This window comes from Thamnophis sirtalis, unplaced genomic scaffold, assembly GCF_051295495.1.
Source record: "Thamnophis sirtalis isolate CommonGarterSnake01/CBP01778 unplaced genomic scaffold, rThaSir2_p1.2 scaffold_1, whole genome shotgun sequence".
Lineage (NCBI taxonomy): Eukaryota > Metazoa > Chordata > Lepidosauria > Squamata > Natricidae > Thamnophis > Thamnophis sirtalis.
In genome coordinates, this window is record NW_028261381.1 from 32006558 (window position 1) to 32032753 (window position 26196).

The 26196-nt window shown below is 40.8% G+C and overlaps 1 protein-coding gene across 5 annotated transcripts in view; it reads left to right on the plus strand.

Annotated features, from left to right (window-relative positions):
- Positions 1 to 4602: 4602 nt before the first annotated feature.
- ACVR1C (activin A receptor type 1C) overlaps positions 4603 to 26196 on the plus strand; it is a 56206-nt gene continuing 34612 nt past the window's right edge. For 2 of the 5 annotated variants that reach the window (XM_087710309.1, XM_087710319.1), the window contains exons 1-2: positions 4603 to 4841; positions 18095 to 18325. In XM_087710309.1, the coding sequence (XP_087566435.1) occupies positions 4766 to 4841; positions 18095 to 18325 (307 nt within the window). In that variant the 5' untranslated portion in view covers positions 4603 to 4765. Of the gene's footprint in view, positions 4842 to 5010; positions 5186 to 18094; positions 18326 to 26196 lie in introns of those variants that run through there. The other 3 variants (XM_087710305.1, XM_087710323.1, XM_087710328.1) reach the window with 3 other exon arrangements.

Here is a 26196-nt window from a genome sequence, read left to right on the forward strand (position 1 = left end):
TTAATCTTTATTTCCATTTGTATTTTATATTATGCTAACCTAATTTTTTTAAGGAAGTGGTTTGCCACAACTTTGTTGTGCCCTGCGATTTCCTGCAAATCTCCCATCCAGTTACTAACTAGAACTGGCTATGCTTAATACTTAAGATGCTGCCACCTGCTGGGAACTTGAATTAGATCAACAAGCAGCCATGCTATTTTAATTTTACCTTGAAGCCTTCCTATCCTTGAACTGGAATATGATTTTATAAAGTGCCCTCTTATACTCTCCTCTGTATGCTGTGCTTTAAAGGCATATTATAAAGTTTTTTTAGGTAAAGGTAAAGGCTCCCATGCACATGCGTGCTAGTTGCTCCCAACTCTAGAGGCAGTGCTCTTCTCCGTTTCAAAGCCGAAGAACCAGAGCTGTCCGAAGATGTCTCTGTGGACATGTGACCGGCATGACTAAATGGCGAAGGCGCACGGAACGCTGTTACCTTCCCACCAAAGGTGGTTCCTATTTTTCTACTTGCATTTTTTACATGCTTTCGAACTGCTAGGTTGGCAGAACCTGGGACAAGTAACGGGAGCTCACTCCATTACGCGGGGCTAGGGATTCAAACCACCGAACTGCCGACCTTTCTGATCGACAAGCTCAGCATCTTAGCCACTGAGCCACTGCGTACATGAGTTTTTTAGACGAATGTAATTTTTAAAGTATATCAGGTGTCTCTATATAATAGCTATTTGAAAAACTATTAATCCAACTCAGAACTCCTTGCAAAATGTATATTGACAGGAATCAATGGGCTTATTGAGCACTGTATGAATGACTGATTTTTATGTCCATGTTCAATGTTCAAGATATTTACAATCCTGAAAAGCCTTAGTCAACAAGAAAAACTAGCTTCAAATGATTATACAGAGAAGTTTAAGAAAAGTTATACTATTCTTAATCATCTTAATAGTATATTATAATAATAATTAAATATCAAACAGCTTTTTTGTGTCAATAAGTGAAATAACCTATTTTCATTATCCAATAATTGTCTTATATCCTGAAATCAGCTTTCCTGCAAAAACAGCTTGGAGCTGGTTCCCCTGTGTTATATAGAACAGGGTGGGATCTCAAATAAGTTTTTCAACGCTGCTGTAATAAAATGGAAAAGCTTTCACTAAAGCCATAGGCCTTGGAGGGCAAAAAAAAAATGCCCCTTACCATCTCAGCTAGTAAACAGGAAATGCTTGCGATATTCATATAGGGATAGTCTTCAACTTACAACAGTCCATTTAGAGACTGTTCAAAATTACGTCATGGAAAATAAGTGACTTCACATCAGTGGTGGGTTGCAGGCAGTATGCCCCGGTACGAGCATATCGGAGCCTGCCTGGAGCACCGGGTACCATTCTGGTATGGGGCTCCGGAGGGCCCACCTGCCCGCCCGCGCTCCTTACCTGTCTTTAAACCTTTCGGCGCTTCCGCGCAAGCGCATAGCGTATATAGCGCCTGCGCGATGCTCTGCCCAGCAGCTGGAATGTTGCAGAGGCTTGTGGAGGTGTCGCTCAATGGTAAGACGCATGCGAGCGCTGAGTGCATGCATGTGCTACACACGTTCAGGTGGAAGATGCCAGGCCCCGTTGCAACCGTACCAGTTGCAGTGGGATCCGGAACCCACCACTGCTTCACATGATCAAAATTCAGACAGTTAGAAATTGACTCATATTTATGACAGTTGTCCCAGTGTCCCAGAAGGCGTGATCACCTTCTGATGAACAAAGTCAATGGGGAAGCTAGATTTACTTAACAACCATGTTACTAACTTAACAACTACAGTGATTCACTTAACAACAGTGGAAAGAAAAGTCGTAAAATGCAAAACTCACTTAATAAATGTCTCGCTTAGCAACTCATGGATTTTCTATGGCGGGAGGCCACATAGGAAACTGGGACTGTTGTGGAGGCCCGAACCAATAGGGCTGTGAACGTGCATACACAAGCATATGTATAAATTGAAAAAAAAAATAGCACGTTCAGAATAAAAGCAATGTGGTTGTATTACATACATGGCATACACTTATTTACATTTGATTTGTAATTTCCAATTGACTTTACATGATCCCTGTCCCTTGGATGGATAGGGACAGCCAGAAGGCTGGCTGTGGCCTGGAGGGCTGTATAATGCCCAGGTCTCTTTTATGGCAAATATTTTTCTTACAAAAACTCTTAATTCCAAGCGCCCAAAAATGGGGTATTCTCAAAAAGATAAATAATAAGTAAAATATGAGGGGGATTCCTGCATGATCCATTCCAAAAAATTAATTTATGGGGCACATCTTACATGAAACTTTCTTAAGTCCATCACATAAATTAATTTAAGAAACAAATATGTAAGCATATAAAATAAAGTTATATTATAAACAGCCATGTATATCAGTGGTGGGATTCAATTTTTTTTTACTACCGGTTCTGTGGGTGTGGCTTGGCTTGGTGGGTGTGGCAGGGGAAGGATACTGTAAAATCTCCATTCCCACCCCACTCCAGGGAAAGAAGACTGCAAAATCCCCATTCCCTCCCGATCAGCTGGGACTTGGGAGGCAGAGAATAGATGGGGGTGGGGCCAGTCAGAGGTGGTAATTACGGTTCTCCAAACTACTCAAAATTTCCACTACTGATTCTCCATAACTGGTCATAACTGTTGAATACCTCCTTTGATGTATATCTTCCCAATATATTTCCACGTTGACTATATTTTCTTGGAAAAACTAAGGGACTAACCTAAAAAGGGGATAAATGTGAAATAAGTCGGTAAGACTTTTAAAAAATGTTTATGTTTATAACTTTGCTTTACAAAGGAAAATTCAAGAGCAAAACAATAAAAAAGAAAGGAAACTAAATTTAACGGAGAGCTGTCCTTTATAATAAGAAGTCTGCCCTTTATAATAAAAAGGTATATGTACGTATGTGTAGAGATATAGAAATAAATATAGACATAGATAGATATAATTATATAGAAATAGAAACAGATATATTAGATATAAATATAGATATATAGATATCCAGCCCCTACATGAAAGTGGGGGAAGGCAAGAAACACTGCCAAGAAACACTGTTAAATAACTATCTCACATTTAATTTCAGATACTTGGTGAAGCAGCAACACTTCGGGTTTATATGAAGTGGAGAATGACATGCAGATTTTAGAGCTAAACACCCTGGCTGGCACGAAAGCCAGTGGGCCATTCATTCATTCTTTTTCAGCCCAACCCCACCTCACGGGGCTGTTGTCGGGAAAACAGGAGGACGGAGTATTAGGTACATTCGCCAACTTGAATTATTTGTAAAAACTAACGAAGGCAGGATAGAAATAAATAAATAGAATTAGTCCCACTATTGTGGCCACCGCCATGCATACACATAGTCCTCAACTTACAACAGTTCCTTTAGTGACCATTCGAAGTTACGATGACACTGAGAAAAATGACTTACGACCATTTTTCGCACATATGACCGTTGCAGCATCCCCAGGGTCAGGCGATCAAAATTCCACTGTTCAGCAACTGACTCGCACTTATGACAGTGGCTGTGTCGCAGGGTCATGCGATCCTTCCAATAAGGAAAGTCAGTGGGGGAAGCCAGATTCACCTAACAACCTGTGTTATGGATTGAACAATTGTCAGGATTCACTTAAGTAATGTGGCAAGGAAAACCGTCAAATGGGGGGAAACCAGTGGTGGGATTCAGCCAGTTCGCACCACTTTGAAAGAACCGGTTGTTAACTTTCTGAGCCATTTGGTGAATTGGTCGTTGGAAGAAATGATTAGGGCAGAGAACCGGTTGTTAAATTATTTGAATCCCACCACTGGGCAAAACTCACTCAAAAGGCCTCATTGAGCCACGTAAACGTTGGGCTCTATTGCAGTAGTAAGCCTACCTGTATATCAGGAGTGAAATTCAGCAGATTCTGACAGGTTCCAGAGAACCGGTAGTAGAAATTTTGAGTAGTTCAGAGAACTGGCAAATACTACCTCTGGCTGGCCCGAATTTTGCAATATCCTTCCGGCAGGAGTATGGTGGGAATGGAGATTTTGCAGTATCCTTTCCCTGCCAGCCCACCAAGCCACGCCCACAGAACTGGTAGTTTAAAAAATTTGAATTTCACCACTGCTGTATATCCTTTATGCTTTTATGTAAAAAAACCAAACCAACCAGACTCCAGAATAAGAAGTGCGCTCGAGAGAGGGGGGGGGGGCAACCGAGGGATTGACAGGGCACTGATTTTGGCGCGCTCTTGCCACCTCGCTTAGAACTACCCGCCAGAAACGAAGCAGTCCAGCGGCCACTTTGCTCGCGGGGTGCAACAGGCCACCTTTCGACTCGCTGTTTCCTTCCAGGTGGCTGGAGAGCCGCTTGTGACGAGGCACGCCGCCTCGAGCTACCTGCAGCGGCGCTTCCCTCCCTCTGCGCCCCGCCTGCCTGCCTGCTGGCACAGACCCTCCAGGCGTCTTCTTCACAGGGCAAGCCCTCCGCAGGGCAAGGGGGTGTGACCGGGCAAGGCGGAGTCGGGAAGGGGGGGGGCAGACAAACTGCATGCCCGCCTCTTTCTTCCAGCAGCGCCGAGAGTCGCTGGTGGCAAAGAGCTCGGCTTCGTCGCCCGGCTGGAGGGGAGGGCGTGGGGTGCGGGAGACCAGCCTCCGGGAAGCTCGCCTCTCCGGACGGCCCTGTAAGCCCCACACCCCCCCTCCGGCTCCCTCCTTCCCATCTGCCAGAACTTCTCCCATGTGCCGTCATGAGGCGAGCGCTCCGCTCCGGACTGGGCGCTGCTGCGGCGCTTGTCCTGACAGCCTGCGCCTCTCTCTGCACAGGTAAAAGGGAGCGCCAGGAGCCTGCTTGGGCCGGCGGGTCGGAGGTTATGCTCGGCGGTGCTTGCTTCCCCCTAACCCTTCCCCTTGGGTCTTGGGAACGGCGAACGGGGCAGCGGAGTGTTCTCTCGGATTGCAATCGTCTTTTTGGCCCGGTTGAAAATTATTTGCTGTCCGTCTCAAAGCCTTACAAAGTTTATCCAAATAGTGCTTTCTGGGTCCACTCGGGCCGACGGGTTTCCTGAGCTTTTTTAGCCCCGTTTGTGCCCGAGGTAAACAAAACCTCAACGTGGGCTTAAAACGTGCTTTCCAAGTTCGAGGGACTCCGTTTGCTTATAAATAACCTGGTAAGTTAAGCTTCACGCAGTCATGCAGCGATCCCGCTTTGGGACAGTTAGATAAATAACACACACAGAGAAAGTAAGTTAAAGTGCCTCTTTTTTAAAAAAAAAAATGCTGTAGGAGACAACAGAAGAGCCGCGCTTATTTTAATCCTGGCGAATTTGTTATAATAAAATCTCAGTTGGACGGTGTGGCTGCCGAGGGCAAAGGACAGCTAAACGCCTCCCGTGTCTTTAAAGGGCAAGTCCTTCGTTTCAAAACGCGTCTCCCTTGGCAGAAGGGACGTTTATTTACCCGATCCAAGTCTCTCTTTTTTTGGCTCTCTGACATGGTTTGCAGGTATGTCAAAACAATACCCGTATAGAGACGCTGCACCTTCTTAGAGATACGGATCATCTGGTTACCTCCCGACTATTCCAAGGCTTAATCTTAAATTAAAAAAAAATATGTTTACATGTTATAGGCTACCGACTTAAATGACAGCTGTGGGTCCTCTTAATTTTATTCCAATTTGGGCAGAGGAGAGAGAATGAGGAGGGGTGTTTTATTGGAAAGGGATTAGGATTTACAAAAAGCCACACATGGAGTGGCACTCCGTAACTCGCTCACCTGTGAGAGCAAACCCAAAATAAATCTCTCGACCTGTTTCTGAGCACAAATATGCGAGCTGTAAACCCCCTATTCAATGTTGGGTTATTTAATCCAAGAGTGCAGTCCTAGAATGTCTACTCAGATACAAAATGATTTTTGGGAGGACTCCCAAATTGCAGCCAAACTGGGAGTGGGGGGGGGGCTTGTTTCTAATCATTTTAAAATAGACTTGATTCCAGTTAAATGCCCCTTTCAACCTGACTTTTTCTATTCAGTCAGCTATCTCACTAGAATGATTAGCATTCTAATTTCATCATTGTACCCATATTTTTATTGGGGTCCAGTTTTATTATTGCTTTCAAAATACTTGGGGGGGGGGGGAATTAAAGCCTAACAAAGTTGAGACATCCATTTCACTGACAAGAAAGTTAGTGCTGCGCACCAAGTGAGTAGATAGTGTAAAAAGGTAGAAGTGTTTCTTTTTGGTTAGGGCTTGATTTCAAACACTTTAGAGATGTATCATACCATTTTCGAGATCACCTGGGGCAGCGGGATGCTACATATCTAGCTTCTGAACAAAGAAACACAATGGCATAATTATATGTAAGAAATCATGCAGTTGGGATGTTGGCAGAAAATGCCTGAAAAGATGTTTCTGGGTTTTTTTCCCCACCAAGGAAGAAATAGATTTGGAATGGAATGATAAGTAGTATGTGTATTGATGTGGGGACATGGAATGTTAGATGTAATGAAATGACCAGCATTTTTGGGGGATTTTTTTTAGGATTGGAGGAGATGGTGGTGATTTTGAAACTAAGGCTATGCACTTCATAATGTTCTGGAGAGGAATTCTATAGTGTAAAGAGAAGATGCTGGAATAGGTTGAAGTTTGGGGGAAGGGAAGGGAAGAAAGACTGAGATTATTTGAGTTTGAGATATAATCCCTGTGGAAACAATCTGAATCCTTTGGAATACTGTATGCGTCAGTAGGAATCCTGCGTTGGGATCAGCCAACACATTTTCCCCAGAAAACGCAAATTAAGTCTTTAAAAAGTCTGTGATAGGAAAGGAAAGAGTTAAACTTCTGTTCCTGACAGTTCTAGGATTGCTCAGGTTGTCCCTTGGCTACTGTTTACTTAACCAAAAAACAGTTCCTAATTGCTTTGCTGCAATTCTAATCACATTTGGCCTTTAAGCTATTTTGCCAACCTAAGCAAATTATTTTGACCCTTGTTTCGCATCTTGTTCCGAGGGCTAACTATGCCCTCATCAAATGTTTTTTCTTTACAGATTGATAGCAGAAAGAATATTCAGTCCTAATTCATGGAATAAATGTAATCAAGTATTATTTTCAGAAAGTCTGCAAAAAGAATGGGTTGGTTGGTGGATGCATCCACTTCTTTTTCTAATGTCATGTTCTCCAGTAAGTTTGGGATTATTCTTAGCTTTAGTTTTTGTTAGATTTCCTGGTTCTTCTGAACCATTATAAATTCTATAGCTCTAGCCATCAATTTTTAATGAGTTTTTGAATTGGATCAGCCCAGTGTGCATGGTGTATGTACATATATTTAATAATGGTAATAACATTATAAATCAAGGCTGCATATTTTCTCCAAAATATAATTGTAATTAAAAGCTTATGGCAAGGTAACATATATTATGTGCTGGAGGAAATTGATTCCTATAGTTTATACTAGGGGTGTCAAGCTTGATTTCATTGAGGGCCTCATCAGGGTTGTATTTTAACTCGAGGGGTCGGGGTGGGTGTGGCCAGAGTGGGCATAGCCAGCTTGACGTCACACATGTCAGAGGTGCCTGTGGTGCCCTGAGGGCTCTGCCAGTGAAAATGGGCTCCCGAGCTCAGTTTTCGGCCGTGAAGGCCTCCTGCAGCCCTCTGCAAAACTGCAGAGAGCTGCAGGAGGCTGTTGTGACTGAAAATGGAGTCTGGGGGGGCTGTGCGTGGCCTCCCGAGCTCCTTTTTGTCTGGCAGAGGCACTGAGGACCAGTTATTCACTGTTTCTAGGGCGGCCCTGCGGCCCAGATCTAAGCACCCCACAAGCCAAATCCGGCCCATGGGCCTTGACTTTGACACCCCTGGTCTATACAAACAGCAAGGTAAATATAGTACTGAAACATTTTTTAGGATTGGAGGAGATGGTGAACATCTTTGATCAGATTTTGTTTGAAAGGAGACAAATGACACAGATCAGAGATTTCTTAAATGTTTGGTGTTTTGCACATCCTGAACCCTGATTAACACCATAAGGTTCTGCTTGCAAATTCTTTCCAATGTATGGGACTATAACCTTTCAGAATTCACAGCTCCCATGATTTCAGGTTTTATCATGATAATAAGTATGGGATGTAACTAATGTTCCTTTAATCAAACTTGTGAATGCATGTCACATACTGTACACAGTGAATGAGTATAAATTGATTGATTGATTGATTTGATTGATTGATTGATTGATTGCATTTCTATGCCACCCTATTCCCAGAGAGACTCAGGGCGGCTCACAAACCAAAGTAAGGGGGGGGGAATGCAAACAGGAGGAAAAACAGCGGACAAACAACTACAACAATTTAAAAAACACTCAACAACCACACAATTCGAGCGGGGGCGGGGAACTCGTCAGCCCCAGGCCTGTCGGAACAACAGGTTTTAAGGGCTTTGTGGAAAGCCTGAAGGGTGGTGAGAGTCCGAATCTCCATGGGTAGCTTATTCCAGAGGGCCGGAGCAGCCACAGAGAAGGGGTTCCACCACAAATGCGCGCACAACAAAAGCGTGCCTGACTAAACCGTGGTGTCTAAAGCGCGGTGACAAAACCGCACAACGAATGAGCGACTAATTAGCCCTAAAGCGCGCCGACAAAATCGCGCCGACAGAAGCACGCTGTAATGTAACCCTAAACCTAATCCTAAACCTAACCCTAAACCTAACCCTAAACCTAACCCTAAACCTAACCCTAAACCTAACCCTAAACCTAACTGTAAATCTTACCTTAAATTAAATCACGCTTCTGTCGGCACGCTGTTGTCGGCACGCTTTTGACATTGCGGTTTTAGCGCTGCGGTGTTGTCAGCACGCTTATGACGTTCGCGCTTTTGACGGGTCACGCAGAGAAGGCCCTCCTCCGGGTGGTAGCCAATCGGCATTGGCCAGTAGATGGAATTCGGAGGAGGCCTAATCTGTGGGATCTAATAGGTCTGTTGGAGGTAATTGGTAATTGTACACAACATCCACAGTGAGGAATCTGAGACGGACAATTCCTGACTTCTTTGGGAGGAGTATGTTTGCAGATATTTAATTTGATATGTGTTTGGGTGAGGGGTGGAAAGCTCAAAATAGACTGAGGTGTGTAAAGTCCCTGCCCTGGTAGTAAACTATCCTTTGGGGATATTACTTGGTCTCTGTTCTTAATATTAAGTTTCTATTTTTTTTTAATGACAGTAGTTATATAAAGGCTAGAAAACAAGCTTGCTTCTAAATGGGTATGACTCACAAGTCTATATTCCAGAAATATAGGACCAGAGGTTCAATAATTGGTAATTAGACAGTTCTTCTTCTAAATGTTTGTCTGTAGCTATTGTGGAAGATACAATCCACATTATTCCCATCTTATTTTTGTCAGTATTAATTGTTTTGTAATATTAACTGTTACTTATGGTTGGCATAACTTCATTGCTGTTGCCCACAGTTGTTGAGATGCTTTAGTATATTTGGTTAATATATTAAATATACTGTGAGCAACAGCAATGAAGATATACCAACTACAAGCAACAGTTAATATTAGATGGGCAATATGTATGGTATGTACATATACATAGACATAGGGAGAACTAAGTCAACTAGATTCTATAACAAATAATCTTTCAACTTCTGATATGTTTAATAAATGAACTGCTATATAAAAGTGATGCAATTTATACAAAACATGTGTCTGTTTGACTGAATTATGCAGAATACAAATAAGAATTTTTTTTTAAAATCTGGAAATTAACTATGTTTATTACCATGAAGTGTGCATGGTTAGAAATAACTTTTGTTAATAAAAAGTTGGTTTAAAGGTTAATTAATAGCTGATAAATATTGGTAATCCAATTTTTAGTATCTTGGTACACAAGAGTATTTCCAGGAACACATCTTTTGGCAATCATCCAAGCATTTACTCTTTAATTTATTCCCTAGAGGATCTGTTCTTCAACTTTCCTGCTCTTAGCCATTGCCAAGTCTTGTTGTTATCTTCTTTGCCTGCAAGTGGTTTTTTTTAATGTACTGGCCCTGTAATACTTGGCCTTGCCATATTTTTTTCCTATTCTTTATTTAGTTTTTCTTATAGATCAACTTGGTCTTTTGGGGGTTTCACTAAGTCTTCATGGTATACTACTTCCAGTGCATCCTCTTCATTGTCTTTCAGATATTCTTCCAATGCCCTTTTTTTCTATTCAACTGCTTGGTGTACTTGTAACATTTGATTTGATGCCCTCTTATACTCTTTGGTAATAGTGTCTATCGACATTGCTGGGTGGATGAAGGCATGATTCCTTGTTGCTATTTTTCTTGTCTTCCTATTCAGATCTTCTGCTTCAGCCTGAGTCCAGTCCACTTTGGTGTTGTTGACAGAGGAATCAATGCAATGAAAAGCAGTAGTGGTGACAGTAAATTTCTTTGAATGATTCATCTCTTGATATTAATTTCTCACCATTGACCAGCAACTATGTCTTCTATTGTGCCATTAATCTTTGTACAAAGCTTCTGATTCCTGTTATTTATAAACACTTGATTTTCTAGTCACGTGCCAGCAAGTTGAATGCCTTCTTGTAATCAATTCTAGCTATTTCAGTTTGAACTTTTCTCACAATTTTCCACAATAATGTTGTCAATTAGGAGCTGATCTTTTGTTCTTCTGCTGTTTGGGTGGTTTCCTTTTTATTCAGATGGAGAGAACATGCTTTCAACTAGTTCCTTTTGGATTACATCAGCTACAATGCCAGTTAGCAATTTGAAAGTTGTTGATAAGCAGATAATTGACTTGTAATTCCTGGTGCTGCCCCTTTTTTTGGATCTTTCATTATCAGGTATGTTTTCCCAGATGTTAACCAATCTTCAATTTCACCTCCATGCAGTATGTTGTGAAATTGCTTGACAGCAATAGCTAGATGAGTCAGATGTTTCAACCAAAAACCATGAAATGCACTTGATACTGACCAATTCTTGATCTTCATTACCCTTTTCTCCACCATTTATAGTTATTACAAGTACTTACAATTCAGCTTCTTTCCCCCACTCTTCTCTACTTTCTTTTCTCCAAGCTACATTCATGTTGTAATTATTGGGTTGTGCCACAGCCGTGCCCAGAATTGTACTGTTTCTTCCTTGCCAGGTATTGACTAATACATTGCGCACTCTCTCTTGATGGATTGGTTGAAATATTTCTGATTCAACAGAAATGGAGATTCTATGTGCAGTTTGAGCTTTATATCTACTAATATTCTTGGCTATGGCTGTTATTTGCTGCTTTATTATTTCTAGTTCTTCCTTAATCTTCCTTGTCTCTAGGTAATATTTCGTGATCATATATGCTTTCAACTTCTTGTTCTTCAGCTTCATTTCTTCTAGCTTGTTTGCATCTGATATTAGCATGCTGATCTTATTCTCCAACCTGGTCTTCCATTTTGGTAGTGTTTGGCTTTTTCCCCTGTTTGTTGATCAAGAAGTTGCATCAACAAGTTGTGCTGCACATCACTTGGTTCGTTTCTTGCAATGAGCTGGTGCTTACATTTGATATTACAGTACAGTAATCTTTCAATATTTCTTCCAGCTATTTCTTCAGAACAAGCTTCAATTTAGACACCCTTATTCAGTTGCGTTTGAGCTGTTCCTTATGCCATTCTTTGTTTCGATTATTCTTGTTTTTTTTGTTTTGTTTTGGGGTTATTGTTGTTGTTTGGTTAGAGAGCTTTATTCTTTCTCAGGAGAAGGCAGAGGAGAGGATGCCTGGTTTAGGAATGAAAATAATGCAACAGTTTATGCTGGCTTCCTCTACTGCTGCCTCCCCTTGGTTTTGCCCCTAAAGTCTGAGCTACTTCTGTTAAGCCTTTAATTTCTTTTCCCTAGTTTCAATTAGGTTCTATAATAAAGATGGACATTTTTGGTGATTTATCACTTTACATATTCCTAACATTGAATTCAGTTGTTAATCTGGGTTTTATGTTGATTTTTTGTAGCATGATAGGAATATGGGATGGTAGAAATACTCTACTGGGTGAAACTACAGGAGATTTTGTTCCACTTCCATTCTGTGATCAGAGGTGAATGAGGAAACTCCCAAGTAGGTCATGAGGAACATGGCCATCTCTTTCCCACACCGCTGCATAATCAGCCAACTAGCAATTCATATTCTGAACCTCTCATATCGCATATGCAAAACGTTAACTAAATAGAGTAGGAATGTACTGAACTTTTCCATCATTGTCATATAACCTTGTCATATGGCAAAACTGCTCTTTTAATTGCTAAAAGGAAAACATATTTCTAGGGCAAAAGAGCAAACTCATCTTTAGATACTACCGTATGCTAAAATAAATATTGGTTAGTAACACTTATGTCTTGTTTCACAGTTAGTTTCAGGCAGAATGAAAGTCTGTGATTTCAAAAATCCACCAAGGGGATGGGCATTATTAAATGTGGTTGTGCTAAATATTTTATATATGTTTCAAATCAGGACTTTTGTCTGTAGTTCTGTAACAATTTGTTTCTTTTCTGATAAATATTACTAAGTGTTTAATAAAAAGGAGGAAGATTCAGGTTCTTAGCCTGTATGAAACTTGGAACAGAGGTGGGTTGTTGCCAGTTCAGCCCGGTTCGTGGTAGTGGAATTCAGGCCTTGGTCACAGAACCAGCAGCAACCCAGGCCTGCCACGCCCCTGAACCAATTCCCTCTCTGCTGCTTGGCTGCCACCATTTTGGATTTCAGTGACTGTAACAGTCACTGAAACACATGCGCACAGAACAATTTACATTGAAGAGTGCATGCGTGCACAGCACACATCTGGCATACATGCACATTGCATGCGGGTTGCGAACCAGCAATAACACCAGCAGCAACTCACCCCTGACTTGGATGCTGCTGGCTGGATGACTTTTGGCCAATCCTTTGCTTTTAGCGCCAGACAGATAATTGAAAAATACTTTCTAGTAACCCACACTAAACTAGTGTAGTAGTTTATAGTCTTAAATTAAAGCAACTTCATCCTTCAGCGGATTGATTCAGGTTGAGATAGATAGACAAACAGTTAGATAGATTGATGAAAGAAGTACAGTAGGATAATTTGAAGGCTCTCTTGGCCTCACTGATAAATTTCTATGCAAAGCATATTTTTGTAAAGTCCAGCTGGGAAAGGAAATAGAAGAAAAGAGATTCAGAAAAAGACAAACAAAATGGTAGTCCTACCCCCATTCCTCATTGCTCAAACAGACCACCTGTGAGAAATATAGGCTTTAAAAGTAAACAAAGCTTAATCATCATTCATCCATTTTTTTCATCATCGCTAGAAAAGCTCAATTGAGTTGAATTGATTCCTGCATGAATATGCCATGCAATTGTCAATCAACATTACTTTAGTCTTCTTTTGAGACTTTTTTTCAACCAGTCTACAATCTTGGGATTTCTTAGTCATATCCCAAGCAAATACCAACCAACTATGACTATTCTTAGCTTTTTGAGATCGGCTAAGGTTGGCTAGGGGCCACTACTTTGGGATTACTTGGATACAAAAAAAGGAAAATAAGGAAGTAATTTTAACAGTAATTTTAACAGATAGTTGTAGGATTTGTCGAGCTTTACAACCTAGCAACTTGCAAACCAATTGTAGAAACCATATAAATTTGTAACTAGGAGAACACAGTGTTCCATTCAATTTATGATAAAGAGCATCACAATATTTTCAAGGAATGTAGAATTTGAAGTAATTTGTGGAATCATGTTTTTGTAATTCAATTGACCTTTTAGGCATAGGATAGAAATTATGCTGAAGGGATATTGAATAGCAAATGATATGGGAACAAGCATGAGTCACTTCTTCATGGAAAAAAGTTAAGTGACTATAAATGTTTTCCAAGCAGTAAAATATACTATAGAAATATTCAGTAAACAAGTACGTGCTCATAGTTGAGTTATGTTGAAATGTTGTTTCAAAGTCCATTAAGCTTATCAGCAAGCTTTCTGGGCAAAAGCAGAAAGATTTTTTTAAAATTAAGATCACTTTATAGTTTAAGAATTGCTACAATTCTGTCTGTTATGATGCATCTATATTATGTTATTTTTGGAATGGAACATAGTTCTGCTTATCTGTAAATGCTAGCACAAATTTCATTGCTGGACTGTGGCTTGTTTCAAGAAGCAAGAAATCCTAGCTTCACACATGCTAAAACGCATTTGGGAATATTTTCTCATTAGCATGTGGTCAAACCAAGTCCCTACTTCTTAGTTTAATATCAAACACAAAACAGGGAACTTTGCCTTCATGTCAACCAGGGCACCAATTCACTCTTGCAAATGAGAAAGGTCCTTGAGGTGACCAATTGTTGGCTTGCTTTCTCTCTTAGCTACTCCTGCATTCCAGTTCTGTGACCTGGTCAAAGACAGGGTCAGAGTTTACGTATCACATTAAACCTATTGGCAGAAGTGATTTCATATAATGCTTTACTATCCCAAACATATAATGGATAACTCATATTCTTTATACCACGTGGCTTAGCACAGTTGGTAAGTCTAGTTTTTTTCCCCAGTGCAAAGTACACAACAATTTCAATATTCTCTAGTCCTACTAAAGTCTTGTGATTTTATTTATGTGAGGTAGGCAGGGTGACCAAACTGTAGCTTGGGGATCACCAGTCAGTGGCTCTTAGACAATTCATGCACAGTTTCTGAGCTACGAAGCACCCACACTGTTTTGCAATCTTCTCATTCCTGAAAGATGCTAACAGATTATAACCTCAGTGGACAATGGGGAAGTGTGTAACTGGCAGGAGAGAAAAGCAGAAGTTGCTTTGTAGTTGTAATCTACTTGAGAAGGAGATAGGAGATGGCTACTCCTTAAATGACATAGACTAGAGATAGAAACAACATAGCCCCAAAGGAGTAATCACAAGACAGTAGAAGAAGACAAAAAATAAGTTAACAATGCCTGGAAAAGAGCAATAGTCATTTAACACTGCATTTTCCAGGGAATCATTGTTTTGTCAGGCTACCAAGAATTAGGCATATTGAAGAGAAGGAGCTCTGAGCTACAAAAGAGTTCAAACATTTGCATCAAATAGCATTGCACTGAGGTATTGAATTAGATATTTACATCAAGTTTGTTGCTTTCTACTACAACCGGAATGAAGATAATTACAGAATGTATTCATTAAAAAAAACATAAACACTTATGGTATTTTAAGTCAGATAGACCTTCGGTTTGTGGTGAAATAAATAACGTGCAGGATCTGAATTGTGCCCAAGCTTCTTCCTCATTAGTGCTTGGAGCAAAATTATGACTTCCATGATTACAATCCAAAGATTGTACAGGCAAAAGTTCAATTAAGATGTCTATGAAAGTTATCTCCCAACATATTATAAAGTATCAGCAAAGGACATGATACTGGCAGGAATTCTGGAAAGAATCACTTGGGCCTTGGTGCAATTTGTAGTCAATCCTATTTATGATAAATGCAATGTCTTCATGTTCTAAAGCTTTCTCTAGCTGTTTACAAGACTATAAGTAATTTTATTTATTAATCATGACTAACTGAGAAAAAATTATCTCTGTAGCACTGCATAAGTAATAGTTTCAGAGAGCTTTTGACACAAGAAATACCTAAACTTTGTGGTACTAAATAACTGCAATAAATTATATGCTTTTAGGAAAATGGGTCTGTCCATTAAAAATGGTTTTTAAATATAAACAGCACATACAGCAATAGGCAATATATTGAAAATGACTGAGCTTGAAATAGTCCAATTAAAAAAGAGAGATCAAATAATTTTGTTCTTTTTCCCAAAGCCCTTTTGAATCTGTTTGCTGACAAAATAAACACGTTTTCAGTAGGTAGAAGTAGTATCTTCAGAGGTGCATATGTAGGTATGATTGTTTTGGTAAAATTTAAGAGATGTATCCTGTATTTTAATACAACTACTACACAATGCAAAATGTAATTCTACGAATATAGCATTTGGCAGAAATACAGAGAAATGTTCACACATCACCTCTGCTTCTTTTCTCTTTTTCTTTCTTGTGCTTTTTTCTTCCTTTTCTATTTTTCTTTCCGTATTTGTAAAAAAATAATAATCTGTATAATAGACCAGGGCAAATATTAGGAAGTCTCTCAACATATATCATTCAGTAATGGAGTTTTTATCAGCTGGTTAACCAGCCACAAATATGGAATTAGATAGTGTATAAATCTTCAATGAACAAATAGATAAAACAAGTTGGGTGAGTTATTTCTAAGGCTTCAATTTAAGATGACTTGTAGTTCAGTGATGCTTGCATTTTACTGCAGTGCTTTTAATTGTATTTCATAGAATGATACTACTGGTGTGCTATATTTTGTTAAAGGGAAATCCTCAAAAATATTTCAAAAATGTATGTATCCATGGGCAGGCTGAATGCTACTTTAGCACACCAGACTGATCTTTCTGCAATTTATAGACATACTGTAGATCATTTTCTCAACAATGATTGTTGAGAGCCAGATTGGGAAATTGCAGCAGGTAGTGGGTTAAATGTCTATGGAGATTCTCAATCATCCAGAACATAGTTATCCCAAAGATGCTTTTCAAAGACAACTGGACTTTCTTGTCCCGTTTCCACCCCCCCCCCCCAAGTGTTTTGCTTAGCTTCTCATCCAGGAAGCTTCTTCAGTACTAAAGAAACATTTTCAAGGAAAAGTCCAAGAAAGTCCAGTTGCTTTTTGAAAAGCACCTTTGGGGTAAGGGATTAAAGTTCCTTCCTTTTCCCATGTTAAGACTATGGATAGGATCTTCAGTGCTGATTGGAATATGTGTATGGAGGCTTATTGCCATAATTGCCTGCTAAATTTTTATAATAATATTTATTTTGGCTTCCATCAGCTCTCTAAAGTCCTTTGTATAAGAACAAACCAGAGGATTGGGAGCAGATCCGATGCAAATGGGCCTTCAAACTCTTTGAGAGAGTTTGCTTAATTGTATATTGTCTCTTAAAATCAATGTAACTTTTATCATCGTCTACATCTTTTGGTTTAAATCAGGCATGTCCAGCCCAGGGGCCGCATATGTCTTTGGACAGCTAGTACTGTAATGAGGCCCCCAAGATTGTAAACTTTTAACATTATTGTGTGATTTATATATGCTAACTATACTACATATTTTATGTGAGGCCCAAGACAATTCCCCTCTGCTCAATGTGGCCCAGGCAAGCCAAAAGGTTGGATACCCATGGCCTAGATGAAATCTTGCTTTGGATTCATGGCAGGGGTGAAATTCAGCAGGTTCTGACCAGTTCTGGAGAACTGGTAGCAGAAATTTTGAGAGAGAATTTTGGGAGAACCGGCAAATGCAACTTCTGGCTGGCCCCAGAGTGGGGTGGGAATGGAGATTTTGCAATATCCTTCCCCCAGACGTGGGGAGGGAATGGGGATTTTGCAGTATCCTTCCCCTGCCACACCCACCAAGCCACGCCCACAGAACAGGTAGTAAAAAAAAATGATCCATGGCTTTAATTTAGGATTTTTGATGGTATGGTAAATTATATCTCCCTCAAAGGCACTGTATAAAAACATGTTATTTAAAATATAGGTAGTCCTTGACTTATGACTACAATTTCTGTTGTTAAGTGAGACATTTGTTAAGTGAGTTTTGCCCTATTTTACATCCTTTGTTGCCTTGGACGTTAAGCGAACTGGCTTCCCCATTGACTTTGGTTGTCAGAAGGTGATCATGTAACCTTGGGACACAGCAACAATCATAATTAGGAACCAGTTGCCAAGCATCTGAATTTTGATCAAGCGATCATAAGGATGCTGCACTGCAAAGGTCATAAAATGGTGTGAAAACTGATTATAAGTCACTTTTTTCAGTGCCATTATAACTTTGAATGATTACTAAACGAACTGTTGTAAGTCAAGGACTACCTGTATATTAGATCTGTTTAAAAATCTAAACAATTTCACCCTGATCTTTCTTTTTCAGACAAATCTCTCCAAGTGCCATGTAGCCTAAAGTAATATGGTCTAGGTTGGGATTATTCTGTGCATTGTTTGGCATTGTTGTCTACCAAAGACTTAATTATCATTTCAGGCTTAACATGTGTGTGCCAATTGTGTGAAAAAACAAACTTCACTTGTGAAACGGAGGGAGCATGTTGGACTTCTGTCATGCTATCGAATGGCCGGCAAGAAGTAATAAAGGCATGTGTTTCCCTACCGCAGCTGAAGGCACAGATCTTTTGCCATGGTTCTAAGAATGTAACCAGGAGAGAATGCTGCTTCACAGATTTCTGCAACAATGTCACCATTTACCTGCCTACAGGTAAGTCCTTCTTGTTGGTACAAGAAAATCTACAGTGAAGACAGTCTGAATAAAGAGTTGCATGTTAAAGCTAAAACAAGTTTTTTTTGTTTTTGTTTATTAATGAAATGATATCATTTCATTAAAATTATATATATATAAACTACGAGAAATGCCATACTTTTACTACAGATATTTCTTAAAAATATTTGAAACAAGATTTTGATTTTTTCCCCACTCTTGTATAGACATAGCTGGCTTGAGTTTTGAATTGAGATGGTGCACATATAGTGATGATCAATCAATCAATCAATCAATCAATCAATCAATCAATCAATGTTCATAAGTTACACAGATGTAGTATTTTATACCCCACTTGTCAAGATAAATCTTGTAAATCAGTCTTACAATATGAACATCATATCATTCCCCATGTTTGATATAAAGGTTTATTATTATACAGGTGTAATAATAAACTTACAACCATTTGTTTAATGACTGTCTGAAATTGAAAAGAAGCATTGAAAAAAAGTGACTTATGATCATTTTTTGCACTTAATGACCATTGTAAAACTCCTGTGGTCAGGTGATCAAAATTTGGATACTTTGCAACTGGCATGTATTTATGTCGGTTGCAGTGTCCCAGGGTCATGTGATCATGTTTCTGATAAGCAAAGTCAATGGAGAAACCAGAAACCGTGTTATTTACTTAATAACTGCAATGATTCATTAACAAGTATGGCAAGAAAAGTCATAAAATGGGGCAAAATTCACTTAACAATTGTTTTATTCAGCAATGGAAATTTTAGACTCAATTGTGGTTGTAAGTTGGGGACTACTGTAATTTAGTTCACTTCAAGTTTTCATTTAATGAATTTCTGTATAGTTCACATTTCAGTTCAATGAGAAGATTTAAATAGGAGGAACAGAGGCCTACAACTTGACTCTGCAATCAGATCTGCAGTCTGCCAGTCACAGTCTGTCCCACTTACTCCTGCCCTATAAACTTTGTTCTGAGTTCGAGGAGTCAGTTGTAAGACTTGCTTTGATCACATGTGAGCTCAGTATAGACATGGTCTTAAGAGATACCAGGAAACCATAGGCATATATTCCATCCCGTGACCCGTCAAAACCGCGCTCGACTAAATCGCACCCGATTAAACTGCGTCACTGACGTCATCAACAGGGCGACAACAGCCAGAGCGGAGAAAGAAGGGCACTTTAAATAGCGCTTTGAAAGCAAGCCGATTCAACTTAAGGTAAGGGTTAGGTTAAGGGTTAGGTTTAGGGGGGTTTGGTTTAGGTTTAGGGGTTAATTTTATGTTTAGGGTTTACAGTGTGCTTCTGTCTCCGCGCTGTTGTCGCCCTGTTGATGACGTCAGCGGCGCAGTTTAGTCGGACGCGGTTTAGTCGAGCGCGGTTTTGTGGTGGAACCATTCCATCCAATTCCTAGTTCTGAAGTATAAATAGTAAATGCTATGGTCAGTGTGTCAGGATTCCAAGTAACATACCCAATTCAATCAAAACTCTGAGGCCCGGGGTTTCCTCAAGGCACAAATTTATTAGGCATGTCATATTGGCACAGCTGGGGAAAATCCAACTCTGAAAGACCCGAGGTTTTACCCACCCAGATCAAACCCCCAAAATTCTTCCCCCCATCCTCACATCTGTCACATGGTCCAATCAAGTCACCATCCCAACTCCAGTTGGCTTCAGTCCACACCTCCCCAGCACCTGGTGGGAATGACCTTGGTTCACAGGAGAAATAATTTTATTTTGATTACAAGTCCCCAGATATCTCTATGCCCCCCTCCCTTTACCACAGCGCCAACCGGCCTCACTGGGGCAGCCCTGAAGATGCTCCAATATGGCTTCAGGGCTGACACTGTGTCTGAAGCAATAGCCATAGCATTTAGACTTACCGTGCTTCCCCAAAATTATGACATATCCTGATAATAAGACCTTGCCATATTTTTCCTGTGGGCAAAAATATATGCCCTCCCCCAATAATAAGCTCTCTGGACAACCTCCCCTCCAGCCAGGCAGAGTGCCACTCACCAACCTAGTGATATCCCAAAGGCGCAAAGCCGCAGGAGCTGGGGGGGAGGGGGCAAAGGTACTCACATTGCTTGACGCCTTTGGGATACTGCTAGGTTGGTGGGTGGCACTGTGCCCAGCTGGAGCAGGGGGTTGCTGGGCAGCTGCTCTCATGAGCAGCCACCCTGCAACACCCCTTACCAGCCGGGCAGAGCACCACTCAACTGACCCAGTAATATCCGAAAGGTGCTAAGCCACGTGGTGCTCTGCCCGGCTGGAAAGAGAAGTACCAGAGTCTTCCAACAGCCAGACCCCCACCATAGTAGTCCCAGAGCAGCCGCTGCTGGAAGACTTGGCAGCGGATCTCCAGAGTTTGGAAGCCGGTTATGCTCGGAGCATGGCGGTGGCAGCAGCGGGGTGCCGGCAGCGGGATGCCAGCACCAGCAGTGCCCTGGGCCAGCCCTGCAGGGAGATTGGTATGGTGAGGCAGGGAGGCACACGAGCTGGAGGCAGAGTAAGTGCTCGCGCAACCTCTCTTTCTAGCCGGGCAGAGCGCCATGCGGCTTAGCGCCTTTGGGATATTACTGGGTCGGTGAGTGGTGCTCTGCCTGGCTGGAAAGGGGCATTGCCAGGCAGCTGCTCATGAACATGGTCACCTCATGGCGGCTTTGTTGTGCTGCTGCAATAGCGCAACACAGCTGTTTGCCCCTGAGGCTGTGCCCGGCTCTTCGGGCAGCTGCTCGCAAGAGAGCAGCACCCGGCAACCCCAAACCAATAAGCCCTCCCGATAATAAGGCCCAAGCAAAATTTGGGGGGGTTTCAAAAGAAAATAAGACCCTGTCTTATTTTCAGGGAAACACGGTATATACTGCTTCACAGTGCTTTACAGCCTTCTCTAAGCAGTTTACAGAGTCAGCATATTGCCCCCAACAATCTGGGTCCTCATTTTACTGACCTCGGAAAGATGGAAAGCTGAGTCAGCCTTGAGCCTGGTGAGATTCTAACTGCCAAATTGCAGGCAGCCGACGGACAGCAGAAGTAGTCTGCAGTACTGCATTCTAACCACTGCACCACTTACTTACTCTTGCTTGTAATTACTTTGATTCTGATTCAGAACAAATGTTTGCCCTCTGAAAAATTATGTAACCGTGTTCCAATATTGTCAAGGTGAATTGTTAGAATTGTAGGTCATGTGTTTATATGATGTGAGAGAACATTATACTTTTTCATTATCTTTCTCCACATAACTACTGCATAGTAAGATCTTAAGAACAAAATTATGTGCACAAGATTCATCTGTGTATTTTTACTTAGGGCTAAATTCTCTTACATTAAGTGGAACTTATTCTAATGAGCATATACATTGGAGTGCAGCCAAAACCTTATCAAATATGTAAGCACCAACACTGTCCTGTTAGAGGGATTTTTGTTCAACTTTCAAAAACCTTTGCAAGGGCAGCTTTGAGGCACTGTTGTACAATAGAAGGTCTGATAAAACATTTCCTTATCCATTTTGTATTGCTTAAACATCTGAAGTTTTATTTTCATGCTGTATTTATTTTGTGGTTAATGTTTAATAATTTTTTACTTCTTGCTTTAGTTTTACATGTTGCTTGTCGACAATAGTTCTTAAAATGTTTATTTTGGTAGCTCAAGAATGTATTTCTAAAATTCAGTCTACATCAATCTTTTAAACACCAGAATGAAGCATGATATACAAGCTTATAATAATTAAAGGTTAGCTGTTTCTTAAAGGAAGTTAATGAATTGAATTTTGTTTCTGCTGTATAGCTATTACCTAATTCTGTTTAATCAGGGAGGATTAATGTTGTGCCACATTTCCATAAATTGCCTAAATATGTAAATATGGGACGCAGTGGCTCAGTGGCTAAGATGCTGAGCTTGTCGATCAGAAAGGTCGGCAGTTTGCAGTTCGAATTCCTAGCGCTGCATAACGGAGTGAGCTCCCGTTACTTGTCCCAGCTTCTGCCAACCTAGCAGTTCGAAAGCATGTAAAAAATGCAAGTAGAAAAATAGGGACCACCTTTGGTGGGAAGGTAACAGCGTTCCGTGAACCTTCAGTGTTAGTCATGCCAGCCACATGAACACGGAGACGTCTTCGGACAGTGCTGGCTCTTCGGCTTTGAAATGGAGATGAGCACTTCCCCCTACATATGTGCGAGGGTAACCTTTACCTTTACCTTACATTCATATTTGCATAGGAAAAATAGGAATATTGAAATAAACATTCCTGCTGATCCTTATATTTTGCCAGTGAAAAGATGTATACACAACCACTAAGTGATATTTTTACCTAACTTAAATACTTTTCTCCTTACTCAGTGGCAATTGAGATCAAATCTTGTAAAGGAAGACATGTTCACTCACCTGAACATTCTTTGCTGGACTGTTTTATGGTTTTAATATAGCTTACTGTTTTGAGTCCAAAATTGTAAGCATTATTTTAGGGACATGACAACTATTGGAATTAAATTGAGTTAATCTCCCCAGTTAGTTAGCCTAAATCTCTTGCATGCTGAACATAGGGTATCAAAGTTGATAAATAGCCTTGACATGGGATAACAAAAATAATATAGTAAGAAGATATGTGGTAAATGCTAGGGCCAGTGACTGTAGTTACTTTAATTTTGATTCAGAACATGTATTCTTAGCAACTATTCAAAGTTATGACAGACTCCCCAAAAGCTACTTACTGCCCAGTTTCAAAGTTATGACAGCTGAAGTAGCTCTGCAGTCATTCGCCCATATGCCCAACCAAAAGGATACTGCAGTACTCCACCCCCTCATTCCACACCCCTGGGTTCCTGAAGGAAATCCACCAAAGGGAGATCAGGAGGAGGGATATAGTATGTGCCAATCAGGCAGAGTTTAACAACCCTGGATTTGTTTAACAACTGCCTCAGGGAGAGCAGGGGGCGGAGTCATAAAGTAAGACCATTTTGCTTGTTGGCCATGATGATATGCAACCATAATAGGCACAGTCCATTACAGTGATAGCTCCAGGAATATCTATATATATTTAAAAGCTTGTATCAGAGAAATGTTTATGTCAAATAATAAAAACAGGGCATATTTGTATTTGAAATAAAGGGTTTATTTTTTGGCAATTTACATTAACAATCACATAAATTAGAGAAGCTGTATATACATTTACCATGTGATATAACGTGTAAATGGTTATTAAATTTCCTATATTGCTGTTTAAATAAAAATTACCAGATTGGAACTTCTCTACTAATAACACATGGACTGAAATGGTACAAGTAGTCTCAATTTACGACTGGTCATTTTATAACCATTCAGAGTTATAGTGACTTTCATGGTCTCTAAAACACTTCTGGCTATCGTAAAACGTACCACCCCACAGGTCACATGACAGCATTATGAGCGCTTGACAGTTGACTGACTTTTGGAACTAGTTGCAGCATTCCATGTCACATGAACATGATTTGCAATGGATTTTGCTGGTTTCCATGTAATTTAACTTAATGACCACATTATTCACTTAACAACTTTGTGATTCACTTAACAACAGTGATTCACTTAATGATCACCACAACATATTTAAGTCCCCTTAGTTTTTCCAAATGAGAGAGTGTATATTTTCCCTGTTGTTGGGATCCCTTGGGCTATATCGAACAATATTCAATATGCATTATGCACATATATTATTGCAATATGTGAACTGTATAACAGGCTATAACGTTAAAACACATTTTTGTTTTATCCCTGGATACATCCATTTTCTGAAGAAGACTATCATTGTTTTTAAAATCCTGTCACGTCTGAACCAGTGACGTGCAGTCAGGGGAGGCAGGGGAGGCAGAGCCTCACCACTGTCATCATGAAAAGAAAAAAAAACGTAAAAGGAAAAAGGCTGAGCTAGTTGCTGCCAGAGTCACAGTGGATGACTCTGCTTAGTGCTTAACTGTTTAAAAAAGCCTCTAAAAAGTGCCCTCTACAGCAGGAGGCAGGAGAACCACGTGCCTCATTTAGTCTGACTTTATGATCACTCGAGCAGAGTTAAGCAAGGGTTAAAAGCCGAAAAAATTCCTTATGTAGATGAGGCACATGGTTCTCTTGCCTCCTCCTGTAAAGGGCATTTTTTTAGAGGCTTTTTTAAACAGTTAAGCAGAGTCATCCATTGGGGACTCTGGCAGCAGCTAATCCAGCCTGACCTCAGCAGCTGTTGCCTTTTTCCTTTTACATTTTTACATTTTCACGATGGCAGGCAAGAGCAGAGTTGAAATCTGTGAAACAGCTGGAAAAGGTATGTGGGTCGGAGGGAGGGGGAGGAATTCAAAATTAATGTAATATGTAAGTAATTGTAAGTAATTTGTGTGTGTGTGTGTGTGTATGTATGTGTGTGTGTTTGTTTCTTCACTCAAACTCTCTCTCAATTTGAGAGAGAGTTTGTTTGAGAGTGAAGCGAGGGAAGGGGGTAGGAGACGCAGGGATGGCAGCCCGCCAGCTTTCTTTCTTTGTGTGCGGGCAGCCCGCCAGCAGAGGCGGGTCTTTTGCCTGCCTCTGCTGGCAGGCTGCCACTTTCTTTCTTTTGCCCAGAGGTGGGCAGCTCAGGGGGGCAGCTCTTTCACCCGCCTGTCAGAGCTCAGGTGGGCAAAAGAAAGAAAGAAAGCACTTTAGACAGTGGGTTGTCGGGGCCTGGGGGAGAGGACTGCCTCACCAGCCATAAACCTCACCGCACGTCACTGGTCTGAACAATAGTAAACCATGAATATGTACTAATATCTCCATTATTCCATAACAGTATTATAGCTTATTGTTCTGGCCCAGGCTTAACAGAATGATGAAACAGTCTCCTTGTCCCAAAAAAACCCCTTTTTATTTGGTTAATGTGAATTCCTGGCATTCACATCCAGAAAAATCCCGGCAATAAGCCTTTCAAGGGTGAATTGCAACAACACACCTTATCAGTCCTTGGATAGTTGCCAGGCTGAGAGCTTCTAGTCGCAACGCTGTAAAATGAAATACCTGGCAAGGAGTCTCTGTGAGGCATGGACTCAGATAAGCAAATCTTCACAATAATAAGCGAACTAATTGTCTCCTGCAAACACCAGTCCCCTTTTGCTCTTCTTTATTCCCTAGGAGAGGGGCCATTCAGCATCCACTTGTGCCTTTACTTCCGAGTTGACCCCAGTTCCTTAGTTGTTCCCTTCTCCTGACAGCTCTGCGCATGCGCACATCTGGAACAGGCTCCAGCTGTTCTTCTTCCCCACATCTTGGACTCTGAAGGCAGCTGATAAATGTCAGAGGTTCCTGGTCCTATCTCTGCCTCCGACACAGACCACTCATCAGAGCCTTCCCCAGACTCCAGGAATGGCCCAAGTTCCTCCCTATCCTCCTCACTATCTGGTCTGCCGCCAGCTCTGCTGGCAGCTGTCTAATCACAACAATTACTGGATGAATTGTTTTGCAGAAGTGGGGAGATAATATATAAATGAAAGCAGAGACAATCTTTATCTAAAGTTAGGTCGAGAATCCCCTTCTGATAAACTTTGGGACATAGGCCATGGCCTTTGTTCAAGCATTGTTAGCCTTCTGGGGAATAATCTCATGACAGACATTAGGAGGTAGGGCTGCATGCTTAGCATTTGTAGACAGTTTGTATTAAAATTAAATCAGACCAATGATCCACCTTGCCCAGTACTCTTTAGCCAGACTGGTAACATCTCCTGACGTGTTTCTCAGATGACTTTCAAAGATCCTAACGCAAGTTGTTTGAAACATATTGGTTGCAGCCATAGACCAAAGTTCTAGAAGTAAATACTGTAGGGGTGAACTGGGAATGGGAGAGCATATTTTCATGAAATTAT